We start from the raw sequence: 14,589 nt of genomic DNA on the forward strand, positions 1-14,589 counted from the left end.
GTAGGTTCGAGATTTTGTTTGGGGAATGGAAGATTGGAGGGAGGTTTTGGGTTGTTGGTCCTTTGATGTGGAGCTTGGTAAGTGTTGGACCCTTGTGAGGAGGAACCACCTTGGTTATAGTTTTGGTTTTGGTTATACCCTTGCGCAAACCCTTGGTTGTGAGCTTGGTTGTACCCTTGTTGAGGTTGATTCCATCCTTGTTGAGGTTGGTTGAATCTTTGGGTGTAGTTTTGTTGAGGTTGTCTCCAACCTCCTTGTTGTGTTTTCCTATACCCTTGGTTTCCTTGATACCCATCTCCTCTTGAATTTATTGCCGCCACATGCTCCGAATGGGTACCTCCACAATAAGAAGTATCATGGTTAGTACCACCACAAATATCACAAGAAAAAGAGTTTACCTGTGAAGGAGTAGACGATGCAAGATTGATCTTAGAGAGCTTCTTGTCGAGTTGGTCCATCTTGGCTTGAATTTGATCCATCGGGTCTAATTCAAACTTCCCGCTCTTCTTAGGTTGAGCACCTCTTCGTCTTCCACCCCATGAATAGTTCTTGATCACTTCCTCAATTGTGGACTCAAGTTGTTCTTGCGGGATCTTCGAAAGTTGACCTCCCGCTCCAGCATCAAGGTTGGCCCGTGATATCGGATCAAGACCATCATAGAAAAATCGCATGAGTAGATTTTTGTTGAACTCATGGTGTGGGCATGAACGGATCATCTCCTTGAACCGCTCCCAAGCTTCGGCAAGTGTCTCATCGTTCTCTTGCTCAAATGAGGAGATCTTCCTCCTTATGTCCGCAGTCTTCCACTCCGGGAAGTATTTCTTCAAGAAGGCCATTGTGACTTCTTCCAATGTAGTGAGGGAATTAGCAGGCAAGCTCTTGAGCCATGACTTTACTTTTCCGGTAAGAGAGGACCGGAACAAATGCATCTTGATGTAGTCAGGAGAGACATCATTAGTTGTTATCATGGCATAGATCTCAAGAAACCTGTCGAGATGGTATAGAGGATCTTCATCTGACCCCCCACAAAACTGCTCTGCTTTCACCATCCGAGTATACTGAGGGTGAATGCTGAAATTTGTAGTGGTGGTGGGGAGTCGAATTCCACCTTGAAGAACATAGGAACCGGATTTTCGAAATCCCTAAACAGTTGTGGATTTGCTTCACCCATTTCTGATTCAACTTCACTTGATGTACTTGAGATTGGTGAAGATGGCTCGGAACCCAAAGTCAGATTTTCCAAATTCTTCCGAAGCTTTCGCAATGTACGGTCGATTTCAGGATCTAGAGGCAATGTGAGTGAACCGTGAGTTCTTCTTCTCATGTAACACAACAAAGCTAAGCAGAGGATTAGCAAATAACAACCACAGTCAAAAAGAAAATAAAAGAAAAATCAACTAAGCAAACTAAACTAAAATATACTTCAATCAATAGCACAATTTCCCCGGCAATCAATAACAACCACAGAAGGCAAAGATATAAGAGTTCGAAGAGGAGAACTCGAAGACAGGTTAGCTTTCTTGGCAAAAGATGTAGACACATAAGACACGGAAGCACCATAATCAAACAACACAAAACCAGGGACTGAATTAATAAGAAAGGTACCAGAGATGACGTCGGGATGAACATCGGCGTCAGAATGAGTCATTTTGTAAACTCGATTCTTCGGCGAAGCAGAATGACTAGGAGTAGCAGGAGGTTTAGCTGTAGCCCTCAGATTCTTAGGACACTCATAACTCTTGTGACCCGCTTCCCTAAAGTAGAAGCAAACAATAGCAGATCCATCACAATCCTTCCCCGGATGATTAGGCTTCTCACACCTCCGACACTTGGACGAATCAAAACTCGGCCTAGAATTGGAACCTTGATATCCACCACGGAAATTCGGTTCAAACCTCGGCTTCTTAGCTGGACCAGGAGCAAAAGATGGGACAGGCTTCCTCACAGACGCAATCTTAGCAGTTTCTTCTTCCTATACTGACGCATGGACACTCAGGGCCATCTCATAGCAGCTTGGAAAGTAGTAACTCCCTAACACAGTGATAAGAGGTTTTTAGTGTGTCGTTAAGGCACTAAGAACCGCTTTCCAAACAGTATTTATAAGTCCTAACAAGCAATTACTAAGAGAATAGTAAGGGCAAGTCAAGGGTCGATCCACAGGGAAAATGGGATTGATTAAAGTCTATCAAGTCCAGACTACCTAATTGAAAGGTATTTGGGGGTTTGAAAGATGTTTGGTAACAATTAAGACTAACTAACAACTAGAATAAGCAAATATCACGAGTTTAAATATCAAATAAAAGACACTAGAGTTAAGGTTACTAGTATGAATAAGAACGGATAATGATTGTTAATGCGATTGTGAAGCAACAAAGACGATTATGCAAGGTTTAGTTCTCCTCTAAAATACTCGAGTCCTCTCTCGAATGGTCCTCAAGAGTAATCACTTAATCAATCAACTAAATCCTCTCTCGAATGGTCTTTAGTTAATTGATTAAGAGATTCAATAAGTTTGGAAAACCCCTAATGAAGGATCCTCTTAATTTCATCCAATATCTTGGTATAGAAATTAAGTTGATTCTTGGGGATGATAAAAGAGTTCAAAATCCGATTTAAGAACATTTGAAATCAAAATACCAAAGTATAAATGTGATCAATATCTATCCTAAGGTCTCAAAACACCAAGATCAATGCATAAACTTCTCCAACATCACAATCACATCAACATCATATTTAAAACCCTAATTCATACTTTCACCCTAACCTTAGATTATGAAACTATTCACTAATCATGGAGTTAAAGCAATTAAACAATGAATCTATGACTAATCTAAGGGTAAACATGATTAAGTAATGATTAAACTAATGTAAATCGCAATTATGGGACTAAGAGAATAAAGATCTAGAATAATCAAAAGCAAGAACAAAGACGGAAAGAATGAAATAAAAACTAAAACTTTGACTTGAATTGAATGAAAAGTACCTTGAATGTCAATCGAATCACAAACTGTGATCACTAATCTCAATTATCAATGGAAACTAAAATGTTTGCTCTCTAATACAAAACCCTAAAATATTCTGTAAAAACTAGAATGAAAGCGTAAGTCTAAAACTCCCAGCGCAAAAGGGGTTTAGAGATGTAAATTTTTTAGTCCGGAACGCATGGTGCGGGCGCACCATAAAGAGGTGCGGGCGCACCGTAAAGAGGTGCGGGCGCACCATGCTATGGTGTGGGCGCACCAGACCTCAGGTGCGGGTGCACCTGAGTCTTTGTCTCATGGAAAATTTCCTCCGCAGCTGGTGCGGGCGCACCATTGGTCGGTGCGGGCGCACGTGACACAGGTGCGGGCGCACCTGGTGTTTGGTGCGGGCGCACCGAAGTCGTCTGTAATGTGTCTCATAATAAGTCGATGGTGCGGGCGCACCAGCAGCATGTGCGGGCGCACCATCGTGTGCGGGGGAACTCTAGGCGCACCTCATGCTCCCTCTCATCCTCTAGCTCGTTCCCTTGTGCCATATCTCGCATTACTCGGCCCCGAAAAGGGTCATACCTGCAATAAAAACAAGAGCAAACATGGTGAAAGCATATGTGCTAGAAATTCGATCAAAATAGATCGAAAATCTAGCAAAATGTCAGTATGATCAAGTTTGATCAAGTGAATGAAATAGAAGAGAAAAGTGAGGAGAAAGAGGGAAGAAAAGGGGAAAAGGAGAGCCAAAACAAGCCAAAAGAAAGTCATAAAGTGCGTTAGGAACGCACTTATCACACAGCACAAGAGTCCTTACCCTAGGATCCATCTTCTTTATGTATCTCTTAACCCTCTCAGCTTCGGTGGGAATGACAGTACCAGCAAACTTAGACAGCTCGGTGAAGTGGTCGGTGTACTTTTGGATATCCATATTCCCCTGAGTTAGAGATAGAAACTCTTCCTGCTTTTGCCAGCGCAACTCATCAGGGTAGAACCTCTCCTTCAGCTTGGCGGAGAACTGAGTCCACCCAAATCCAGCAGTAGCCATACATGCAGCCCTCACCGTACTCCACCAATTATCAGCCTCTCTTTTTAGGTAAATAGGTACCATTTCAGTAACGGGGCAGTTTGTTGCCGTGAAGAGCTTCTCCATTTCCCTTAACCAATTCTCCAGAGCCACAGGGTCAGCAGCACCATCATAAGTAGGAGGCCTATGACAGTCAAATCGGTCGAAAGCAAACTACCCACCAGCGGGAGTAGTAGCTCTGTTAGCCAAGGATATAAAAGCATTTTTCAGGCTTACACGGCGACGACGAGCGGCTTCTTTTCTAGCAGCCAATTGTTGTCGTGGAGGCATTCTACAAAACAGAAGCATTCAATTTAGTCAACTAAATTCACATAAGAAAGCATTAAATCGATAAATACGGTAAACGAAAATGATTCCCAAGGTTACTTTCCTACCCAAGTAACTCTCAATAAGCACTAGACTTGAAACCTAAGACATTAGTAATCCTAGTCACAAGTCTACTCATGCTCTGGAAATAAATAGCAACTCAAAGAGAGCTTCTGGAACATTTTGCTCTGATACCAACTGTAACATCTCTGATCCAATGTGCAAGAAATAGAGAGACAAAATAAAAGAATAGTAGTGCAAATAGCGGCAGCGGAAATACCAATAAGACGGAGATGCTGCTCTAAGGAGTAGAATATGAATCTATAATAAGTAAAATCCTTCAAAGACAATATTCAATCTCCAAAGTCATATATATAAAAAGGGAAAATAAAGTCCCATACCCTCACTCCAAAAAGTCTCAAAACATCATATGATTTCCAAAAGAAACCTCAAAATAGAGAATATCCAAACGAAAAGACAACTAAAATCCGTAGTTTGAAACATGTGACAACACGAAAGGGATAGCTACTTAAGACCAACTAACTAGTCCTAATTCCTGCCTCAAAGTGCTCGTCCACTATGACTAGCACCACTTTCTTGCTCACATGGTTATAACGTACAACCCCGGTCCAAATCGTGACGATCCTAAACAACATCACCATCTGCATAATAAATCAACAACTTCCACAATCAGTGGGGAGTAACTAGCAGTTCTCCCAGCTCAAATAGAAACAAATAATGAACTTAAAAGTAATTAGAAGCAACCTCAAATAACACATTAACGAGTTACCAATCTCACCAAGAGGTACAAATAATCACAAGTAACCAATAAGGAAAATTCAATATCACACCAAGTCCTGATCAACCATGCAACAAATGTGGTCAACAAGCTCAAACATAATAGACCATACCGTCTGTGAGTAGACTCATTGGACCATGCCACCCAAGGCCTAAGTTGCATATTCGAGGAACCATACCGCCCTTTTCGAATAGCTATAATCTACGGATCATACCACCCGTAAGTGAACCAATGGACCATACTGTCCAAGGTTAAGTCACCAAGTTCCTAGGACCATACCGCCCTTAGGATCATCAAACCCAAATTCCTAGAACCATACCGTTCATAGGATCGATCCAACTCTTCAAACACAATGTATACACGACAAGGTATACGCACAATCCGACTAAACCAACTTTCATAGGTATACACAACATGATATATAAGCAAATCAAATCCAGCTAATCAATACGGTTCAATCGTGAGAATACACAACCACAACACAAGCATTCAACACTCTCCAAGGCAAACAACCATAAGCTACCCAACAAAATTGGGCACATACCCTTAATATACTTACTCAACCAACCCAACTTACTCAAACATATTTAGCATACATACCTTATATAACATCCCTATAATACTAGGAAAGACTTACTAATGAAAAGGAGCAACCATAAACACAAAAGACATGCACCGATTCCCAAAAGAAAAACCTCGTCAGGGAAACTGACGAATGGGAGCTAGCGCTTCAGTGAGGAGCGAGCGCTCCAGAGAGGAGCCGCGGCTCCTTGCTGGCAGCGAGTGCTCGTAGTCTTCGAGCTAGGCTCGTACGTGATCCAATGACCAACTCAATCCACACCAACACAAACATCATCAACCAACACCCTTAACATGAGACACATCCCTCAACAATCAAATACTCCAATATCCAATAAACAAACCAACTTACACCAAATCATTTGAACAACAAAAACATGAAATTTGACAAACTAACTAGCAAGAACCAACGAGATGATCATAACAACATGTTCACTACATGAAAAGTAACACAAGAACAACCATACTTCACATGATAATACGTCAAACTACAATCATACAATCATCTAAGTTTCACCTAGCATGATTCTAAGTTCGCTAACGCAATTCTAACAACCTAAGTTCGTCATCTATTCCCTATCGAACTAGAATAACGCTAGTTAACTTTTTCTTGAAGAGGTAAGTAGTAGAACACTTCGATCGTAGTCTAATTGCCTTGTGAGTAATCACCACCTTCGTCTCCTACGAACACAATCACAACAAACTCAACACGTTCTTGAAAACCGGTGCAAAAATAGCTTGAAACCAAGAAATGTGGACTGATTTTTGTGTGAGAAAATGTGAAGGAAGAACAAAACTTTTCCTCTCCCTTTTTCTTGTATTAGGCGTGTAAAATGAAGGTGACAAGGGAGGTATTTTTCTGATTTTATTTTCAGAAAATGAAGGTGAAGAGTTTGTGTTTTAAGAGGTGTATTAAGAAAGGTAAATGAAGAGATGACTCTTGGTTAAATTTTCGTTACAAGAGCTTAATAAGGTTGCCCAACAACCGTTCATATACCACCAATAAAATCAGAAATTTGGACTTCCTAAAACAAATAATACAATTTACAAAAGTACTAGTACAATGTACATTTCAGGCACCAAGTAAAACGTTGAAAATAATATGTATAAATAAATATCTTTATAATTAAAAATTATAATTATTAACGTAATACAAATACGTACTTACCACACTATCACATTATACACTTTGCACAGACACGAGCACTACATTGTCCGATTCATATAACTAATGCGGATACAAGTATTATACGTCTATCAAACAATGCCACACATAAAACACATTGAAACAATATTGATCAAAATAATGTAGGTGTAAAAGTATATATATATATTTATACTTTCCGAAAATATATTAATAAAACATAATTTAACACTCAAATAATAATAATTAACGCGAGAAAATTTTAGAGAAATTTTGGGGTGTTACAACTGATGTAGGCTTCATAGACCTCTTAGAAGCTTTACAAGATATGTTTCCTGACGGTAATTTATTACCAAAATCCACCTACTATGCCAAAAAAAAAATGTGTCCTTTGGGTTTGGAATATGAGCGGATTAATGCATGTCCGAATGATTGCTTGTTATATCGAAATGGGTATGCGGACCTTTATGAATGCCCGAGGTGTGGTAAGTCCCGCTACAAATTACCGTATGGGGTTGAGCTCGGGCCGGGTAATACGGGTCCTTCTGCGAAAGTGTTGTGGTAACTTCCAATTTAGCCAAGGTTCAGGAGGCTCTTTTCTATCAAATAATATGCAAAGAACCTAAGATGGCGTGCTGATCGGAGAAAGAAAGATGGGATGCTTAGGCATCCAGTAGATTCTCCTCAACGGAAGGCTATCGATTCTAGATATAGAGAATTTGATCAGGAAGTTAGGAACTAGAGACTTCCATTGTGTACGGACGAAATGAACCCTTACGGTACTTTGAGTAGTCAACATAGTACTTGGCCTGTTCTTGTGGTGATATACAATATTCCTCCATGGTTGTGCATGAAGCGAAAATATATTATGTTGTCTCTCTTGATCTCTGGGCCTAAGCATCCGGGAAATGATATAGACATCTATCTTGCACCTCTCATCGAAGATCTCAAAAAGATGTGGGACGAAGGTGTTATGGTGTTTGATGCATATTCTAATGAAGATTTCAGGCTTCGTGTTATGCTATTCCGTACTATAAATGATTATCCTGCTTGTGACAATTTGTCGGGGCATAAGGTCAAAGGAAAAAGGCATGTCCCATTTGTGAGAATAGTATGGAGACTACACATTTGCCGCATTGTGGGAAACATGTCTATATCATTAATAGGCAATTCTTACATAGTTCTCATCCATATCGAAAGAAAAAAGCACCATTTAACGGGTTAGTTGCAAATGCTCTAGCTCCTAGACTGTTAGCCGAAAAAGAAGTTTATAATCGTGTTAAGAAAATGGGCGCAATATTTGGTAAGGGGGTTAGACTTTCGGATGACAATGGTGTCATTTGGAAAAAAGAGTCTATATTCTGGAGACTTCCTTATTGGAAATACTTACCAGTTAGACATTGTCTCGACGTAATGCATATTGAAAAAATGTTTGTGATGCAATTATCGGTACTCTGTTGAATATGTCGGGAAAGACTAAGATGGTCTGAAGGTTCGTAGAGATATGGAGAAATTGAAGATTCGTCCTAATTTCTGGCCAAAGGTTAAGGAAAAAGCTAAGAAAGCAAAGGGAACAACACCATATTTGCCTCCAGCTTGTTATACATTGTCGAGGCAAGAGAAACGATTATTCTGCGAGTGTTTATACGGTATTAAGATTCCCACTGGATACTCATCTAACATGAGAAGACTTGTTTCTATGATTGATCTGAAATTAATTGGGTTGAAGTCCCATGACTGTCATGTGATGATGTAAGTGTTTTTGCCGATTGCAATACGCGAGATTCTTCCAAAACATGTCAGGCTTACTATCACGAGGTTGTGTTCATTTTTCAAGACCATATGCAACAAGGTACTTGACCCTCATAAGTTGGATGCTTCGCAAAATGAGGTGGTGATCACACTTTGTCAATTTCAAATGTATTTTCCACCTTCTTTTTTTTTACATTATGGTTCACTTAGTCCTTCATTTGGTAAGGGGGGTTAAACTGTGTGGCCCTGTGTTTTTAAGATGGGCATACCCTTTTGAGAGACATATGGGTTCTTTGAAAAAGAAAGTGAAGAATCCAACAAGACCAGAGGCGAGTATTATTTAAGGAACAATTGCCGAAGAGGTCGGAGGATATTGTTCTTCTCATTTTGCTAAGGTTGTGACGATAGGTCTTCCAAAGTCCATACACAAGGGTAGATTAGAAGGCAAGGGTGGGGTCGGAATGCGACATATATCACCTTCATTGAGTGAGTTGAATAAAGCTCATCTTTTCGTGTTTCACCATGTTACTGAAGTTAATCCATTCTTAGAAAGACATATGCGTGAATTGCACCACAAAAACCCGTCAAAAGGGGAGAGGGCTTTAATGAATGAGCATAACAAGTCTTTCATTGATTGTTCCACAATAAAGTAATTGGTGAATTGTCTGCAAACAACCATCATGTACCTGATACAATTAAGTGGTTGGCATACGGACCACACGACAGGTTTAAACTGTATGAGGGGTATGATATCAATGGATAACACCAGGCCAAGAAATCATAGGTGGTACAGAATTGTGGGATTTCAATGGTTGCATCATCTAGGGAGTATGCAAGTGCAAAGGATAAAACTTCGAGTGATGCTAAACCATCATATTATGGGATCATTCAAGAAATATGGGAGCTTGATTATTGTGACTTCACTGTGCCTATTTTTCAATGTAAGTGGGCGGATAATAGGCGTGGTTTGCAAACGGATGAGTGCGGTTTTACTCTAATCGATATGAGTCGTCTGCGTGAGACTGAAGAACCTTTTATCCTCGCATCACAAGCAAAACAAGTGGTTTATGTAACTGGTCCTGTAGACACTCAGTGGTGCATTGTTGTTATTGGTAAAAGGCGAATTTTATAGAGTAGATGATGTTGACGGCGAAGAAGAATATGATAAGTTTGATGATACCCCCCCCCCCTTTCAATCCCAAATGATGATATGATGGATGTGTCTGATACTAAAAATAGTTACATGCGAATGCATCACCAAGAAGGTATAACGGTCATCGAGCAAACTATTGACCAAAATTAAAGGTAAAAAAGTTCTATATGAGTAATTTGAATTATAAATTGATGTACTTATAATAGATTTCATCACAATAACGTGTTGATATATATTGTTTTAAATTTTGCTAACACTTTTTGTTGTTTCTATGTATATGCTATAGATATGGCTAGTGACGGTTTGGGCGATCATTCATCGAATTTCGATGCACCTTTTCACCCAAAAAAGGAGGTTGGCCAGGGGGAGGACAATGATTGTGCTGCAAATGTGTTTGATGATTGGATGGAAAGAATGGAACTAGATGCTGATATAAATGCTTTACATGGCATTGAGGTGAGATCTGATCAGCCACCCTTCCCCCCCCCCCCTCAGGTTCGTGCTTATTTGATTATTGTAAATATTGAATATGTAATTTATTTCCATCCTCTAATTTAGTTTCCTTATTTTGATTCTTAGATCATCGTCAGACCCATGCATATTATGGTGCACAAGGGAGGGGGAAAAAGACAGGTGGGAATACAAAGGCATCTAGAAAGAGCAAAAGAGGTCCTACGATGAATCTCCACTACACAGGAGATATGCACTTACAGTTTGATGATTTGGGAAGACTAACAGGTAATCATTTATTGTAAAATAGTTATAATTTATCATGTTTATTATAATTTAATGTTTGATTTCTAATTGTTTGTCTATTAGGTCCTTGGCGAGCCAAGTATGGTATTTGGGTCGGTCTTTCTATACGCAGGATTAACATCAATTGGAAAGGAGAAACATTTTTCCTGCCTTGTTGGATTTGATGTGGACAGACACTATGGTAAGTTATGTTAGAACCAAAATAGGCCACTTTAGCCCATTTTTGGCCATTTTACTTTGAAATGAATGGATATGAGTAGTTTGAAGTTAGTTTAAGTTATAAACACATCAAACATCATATATATACTTAGTTTCATGTGTTTAATAGTAGTTTTGATTGATAATACAAAATATAGACATGTTAGAACCAAAATAGGTCGTTTTAGCCCATTTTGGGCCATTTTACTTCGAAATGAATGAATATGAGTAGTTTGAAGCTAGTTTAAGTTATAAACACCTCAAACATCATATATATATAATTAGTTTCATGTATTTAAGAGTAGTTATGATTGAGAATACAAAATATAGACATGTTAGAACCAAAATAGGCCATTTTAGCCCATTATGGGCCATTTTGGCCCATTATGGGCCATTTTACTTGAAAATGAATGCAAATGAATAGTTTGAAGCTAGTTTAAGTTATAAACACATCAAACATCATATATATACTTAGTTTCATGTGTTTAACAGTAGTGTTGATTCAAAATACAAAATATAGACATCTTAAAACCAAAATAGGCCATTTTAGCCCATTTTGGGCGATTTTACTTGCAAATGAATGAATATGAATAGTTTGAAGCTAGTTTAAGTTATAAAGACCTCAACATCATATATATACTTAGTTTCATGGGTTTAATAGTAGTTTTGATTGAAAATACAAAATATAGACATGTTGGAACCAAAATAGGCCATTTTAGCCCGTTTTGGGCCATTTTACTTGCAAATGAATAGTTTGAAGCTATTTAAGTTATAAACACCTTAAACATCATATATACACTAAGTTTCATGTGTTTAATAGTAGTTTTGGTTGATAATATAAAATATAGACATGTGGGAACCAAAATTGGCCATTTTAGCCCATTTTGGGCCATTTTACTTGAAAATGAATGCAAATGAATAGTTTGAAGCTAGTTTAAGTTATAAACACCTCAAAAATCATATATATATATATATATATATATATATATATATATATATATATATATATATATATATATATATATATATATATATATATATATATATATATATATATATATACTTAGTTTCATGTGTTTAACAGTTGTTATGATTGAAAATACAAAATATAGACATGTTGGACCAAAATAGGCCATTTTAACCCATTTTGGGCCATTTTACTTGAAAATGAATGAATATGAATAGTTTGAAGTTAGTTTAAGCTATAAATACCTCATACATCATAGTATTTTTGATTGATAGTATTTTTATTGATACTTAGTTTCATGTGTTTAATAGTATTTTTGATTGATATACAAAATATAGACATGTTAGAACCAAAATAGGCCATTTTAGCCCATTTTGGGCCATTTTACTTCGAAATGAATGAATATGCGTAGTTTGAAGCCGGTTTAAGTTTTTAAAACCTAAAAAATAATATATATATATATATATATATATATATATATATATATATATATATATATATATATATATATATATATATATATATATATATATATATATATATATATATATATATATACTTATTCCATGTGTTTAATAGTAGATTTGATTGAGAATACAAATGATAAACATGTAACCAAAATAGGTCATTTTAACCCATTTTACTTGAAAATGAATAGTTTGAAGCTAGTTTAAGTTATGAAAATCTCAAACATCATATATATACTTAGTTTTATGTGTTCAATAGTAGTTTTGATTGAAAATACAAAATATAGACATGTTGGAACCAAAATAGGTCATTTTAGCCCATTTTGGGTCATTTTACTTGAAAATGAATGAATATGAATAGTTTGAAGCTAGTTACTTGCTTCATTTTTTGGTTCGAAGGATCTCGGTGAATTAAGTTTTTGTTTACTTATAATTATTCATTTCATATTTTATATATTTAACTATTTGAGACTAACTTTGGTGAATTATGTTCAGGTTGCTCGTACCTTTACCCATGATCCTTATACGGAAGATCAAATCAATGAGGTGAAAAATAAGTGGGTAAGATATTGTATTGATAATTGCATTACGTATGTTAGTTAGTTAATGTTAATTTTCTTTGTTTTTCTAATTTTAAACGAATATAAATTAGTGCAACTTGTACCAACCAACATTATCGTACTGACTTGGATTTTCATGATATATATGTTGGATTCGCATGATGTTTGTGTTGGATTGAATCATATTTTTTTATTTTTGAACTTGGAATTGGGATGGTGGATGTTGGAGGAAAATTGGTTCTTAAAGGATGATGGATGTTGGTTGTTGGATGAATTTTGGATGATGGATGTTGTTTGTTGGATGAATTTTTGATGATGGATGTTGGTTGTTGCACATAATGTTGTACAGGTTAATTCCCAATTATGGGTTTATCCAATTTACAAACGGAGCTCTGCCGAAATTTATGCAGAAAATTTTGTTGTATATTGATACATTTTGTGTGATGCATCCTTCATGAGGAGGAAATACGTGCATATAATATTTTTTTTAAACAAAAATCAAGTATATTGTTGCGGTTTCTGGGAAAAACTGCAGCAATATGTTGTATTTAATAATAAAAATTATGTTGTATTTTTCTGATATAAAATACTAATATTGTTGCGGTTTTACCCAGAAACTGCAGCAATATATTATTTACCTGTTGATGCGCCCTTAATTGTTGCGCGGTCAAAACCGCCACAATAGGACACTTAATGACCGCATCAATAAGCATTTATTCTACTAGGGTTCCTAATAGAACTAGGGAACTGCATAAAGAGTCCTAACAGGACTAGGAATTGTTGAAATGAGCCTTCCCACATACATTATCCTCCCTTTCTTAAGTTTAACTTGTCTCAAAGTTGCATCTAATGTAGCCATGCAAACATCCATACGCGAAATCCATTAACAAGAGGAACAAAATTGTCGCCACACTTTTTTAAAGAATATGCTTACATGTGCCAACAATCAAACCTTGGAAACAAAACTCAGGAAGCAATATATCAAGCTCCTTTATTTAACGCTTGAATTTATCGTTGTGCACATTTCGAATGGTCAAGATCGAAGCTCTGTTATTTGTACAAGTCAATGATTAAATCTTTAACTCATCTTCAACATCAGCAATTCTGGAACCTTCTCCACGGTTTCATCATCAACAAAAACTACTTTGTTTCTTCATTTATACATGTAGTTCGTTGTTGTAACCATAGTTCAATCTCCACATTATCCTCTCGAATTTTTGCCAATACATCGTTGAGTGCTGATGGACTTCTAAGGCCTAGTTGAACTCTTTTTCAAATCTTTTAAAACCCACTTGCAACTCATGTCTCCATCCACTTGAACCCATAGATTTAAATTGATACAAAACAACGAGAATTTGCATCGAAAATAATTGCTCGCTGTGAATTCTTTGTCTCCAAACCACACGAAATTGATACACGAGATAGCCCTATATATTAACACTTGTCCAAAATTTCATTCAATTATTCAAAGCCAGAAGTTCACAGTTAATTTTTCCCCCAAACTGTTCCAGACTTACCCGGTTTTCAACCAATTTGAAAGATCAATCTCGAATATATATCAAAATAAATTCAAATCTTACTAAATTTTAGGAGAATAAAGTAGATAAGTAGTAGTCTAGTTTAGGCTCAAGAATCACCAAAAATTTCGATTGAAGGTGGGAGAACGAGTTGTTCAAAGTTACCTCAAAAGTATGTCTATTACGGGTGATTTTCTTTTTCCTTCTTTCTTCTTCTCCAAGAACGTCTGAGTACCAAGGGGGCTTAGAGGCATTTTCTCTTGTACCAAATGATGCGTTTGTGAATATTAAAATTAAGAACAACACTCGAACTAATATAATTTCACGTTTATAAT

The 14,589-nt window shown here is 37.0% G+C and overlaps 1 protein-coding gene and 1 non-coding gene across 2 annotated transcripts; one reads left to right on the forward strand and one right to left on the reverse strand.

The window, feature by feature from the left end:
* The first annotated feature begins 687 nt into the window (after positions 1-687).
* LOC125494461 (small nucleolar RNA R71) lies at positions 688-794 on the forward strand. The gene has a single exon (XR_007270710.1). It is a non-coding gene; the product is annotated as a small nucleolar RNA R71 (small nucleolar RNA).
* A 629-nt stretch (positions 795-1,423) lies between these two features.
* Positions 1,424-7,726, reverse strand: LOC109136555 (uncharacterized). Its single transcript, XM_048636669.1, has 4 exons — positions 7,657-7,726; positions 4,273-4,327; positions 3,787-4,180; positions 1,424-1,972 (listed from the first exon to the last, which is right to left on the reverse strand). The coding sequence occupies exons 1-4, from the start codon at positions 7,724-7,726 to the stop codon at positions 1,424-1,426; spliced, it is 1,068 nt and encodes a 355-aa protein (XP_048492626.1).
* Positions 7,727-14,589: the final 6,863 nt, after the last annotated feature.

The sequence above is a fragment of the Beta vulgaris genome, chromosome 1, assembly GCF_026745355.1.
Source record: "Beta vulgaris subsp. vulgaris cultivar EL10 chromosome 1, EL10.2, whole genome shotgun sequence".
Classification (NCBI taxonomy): Eukaryota; Viridiplantae; Streptophyta; class Magnoliopsida; order Caryophyllales; family Amaranthaceae; genus Beta; species Beta vulgaris.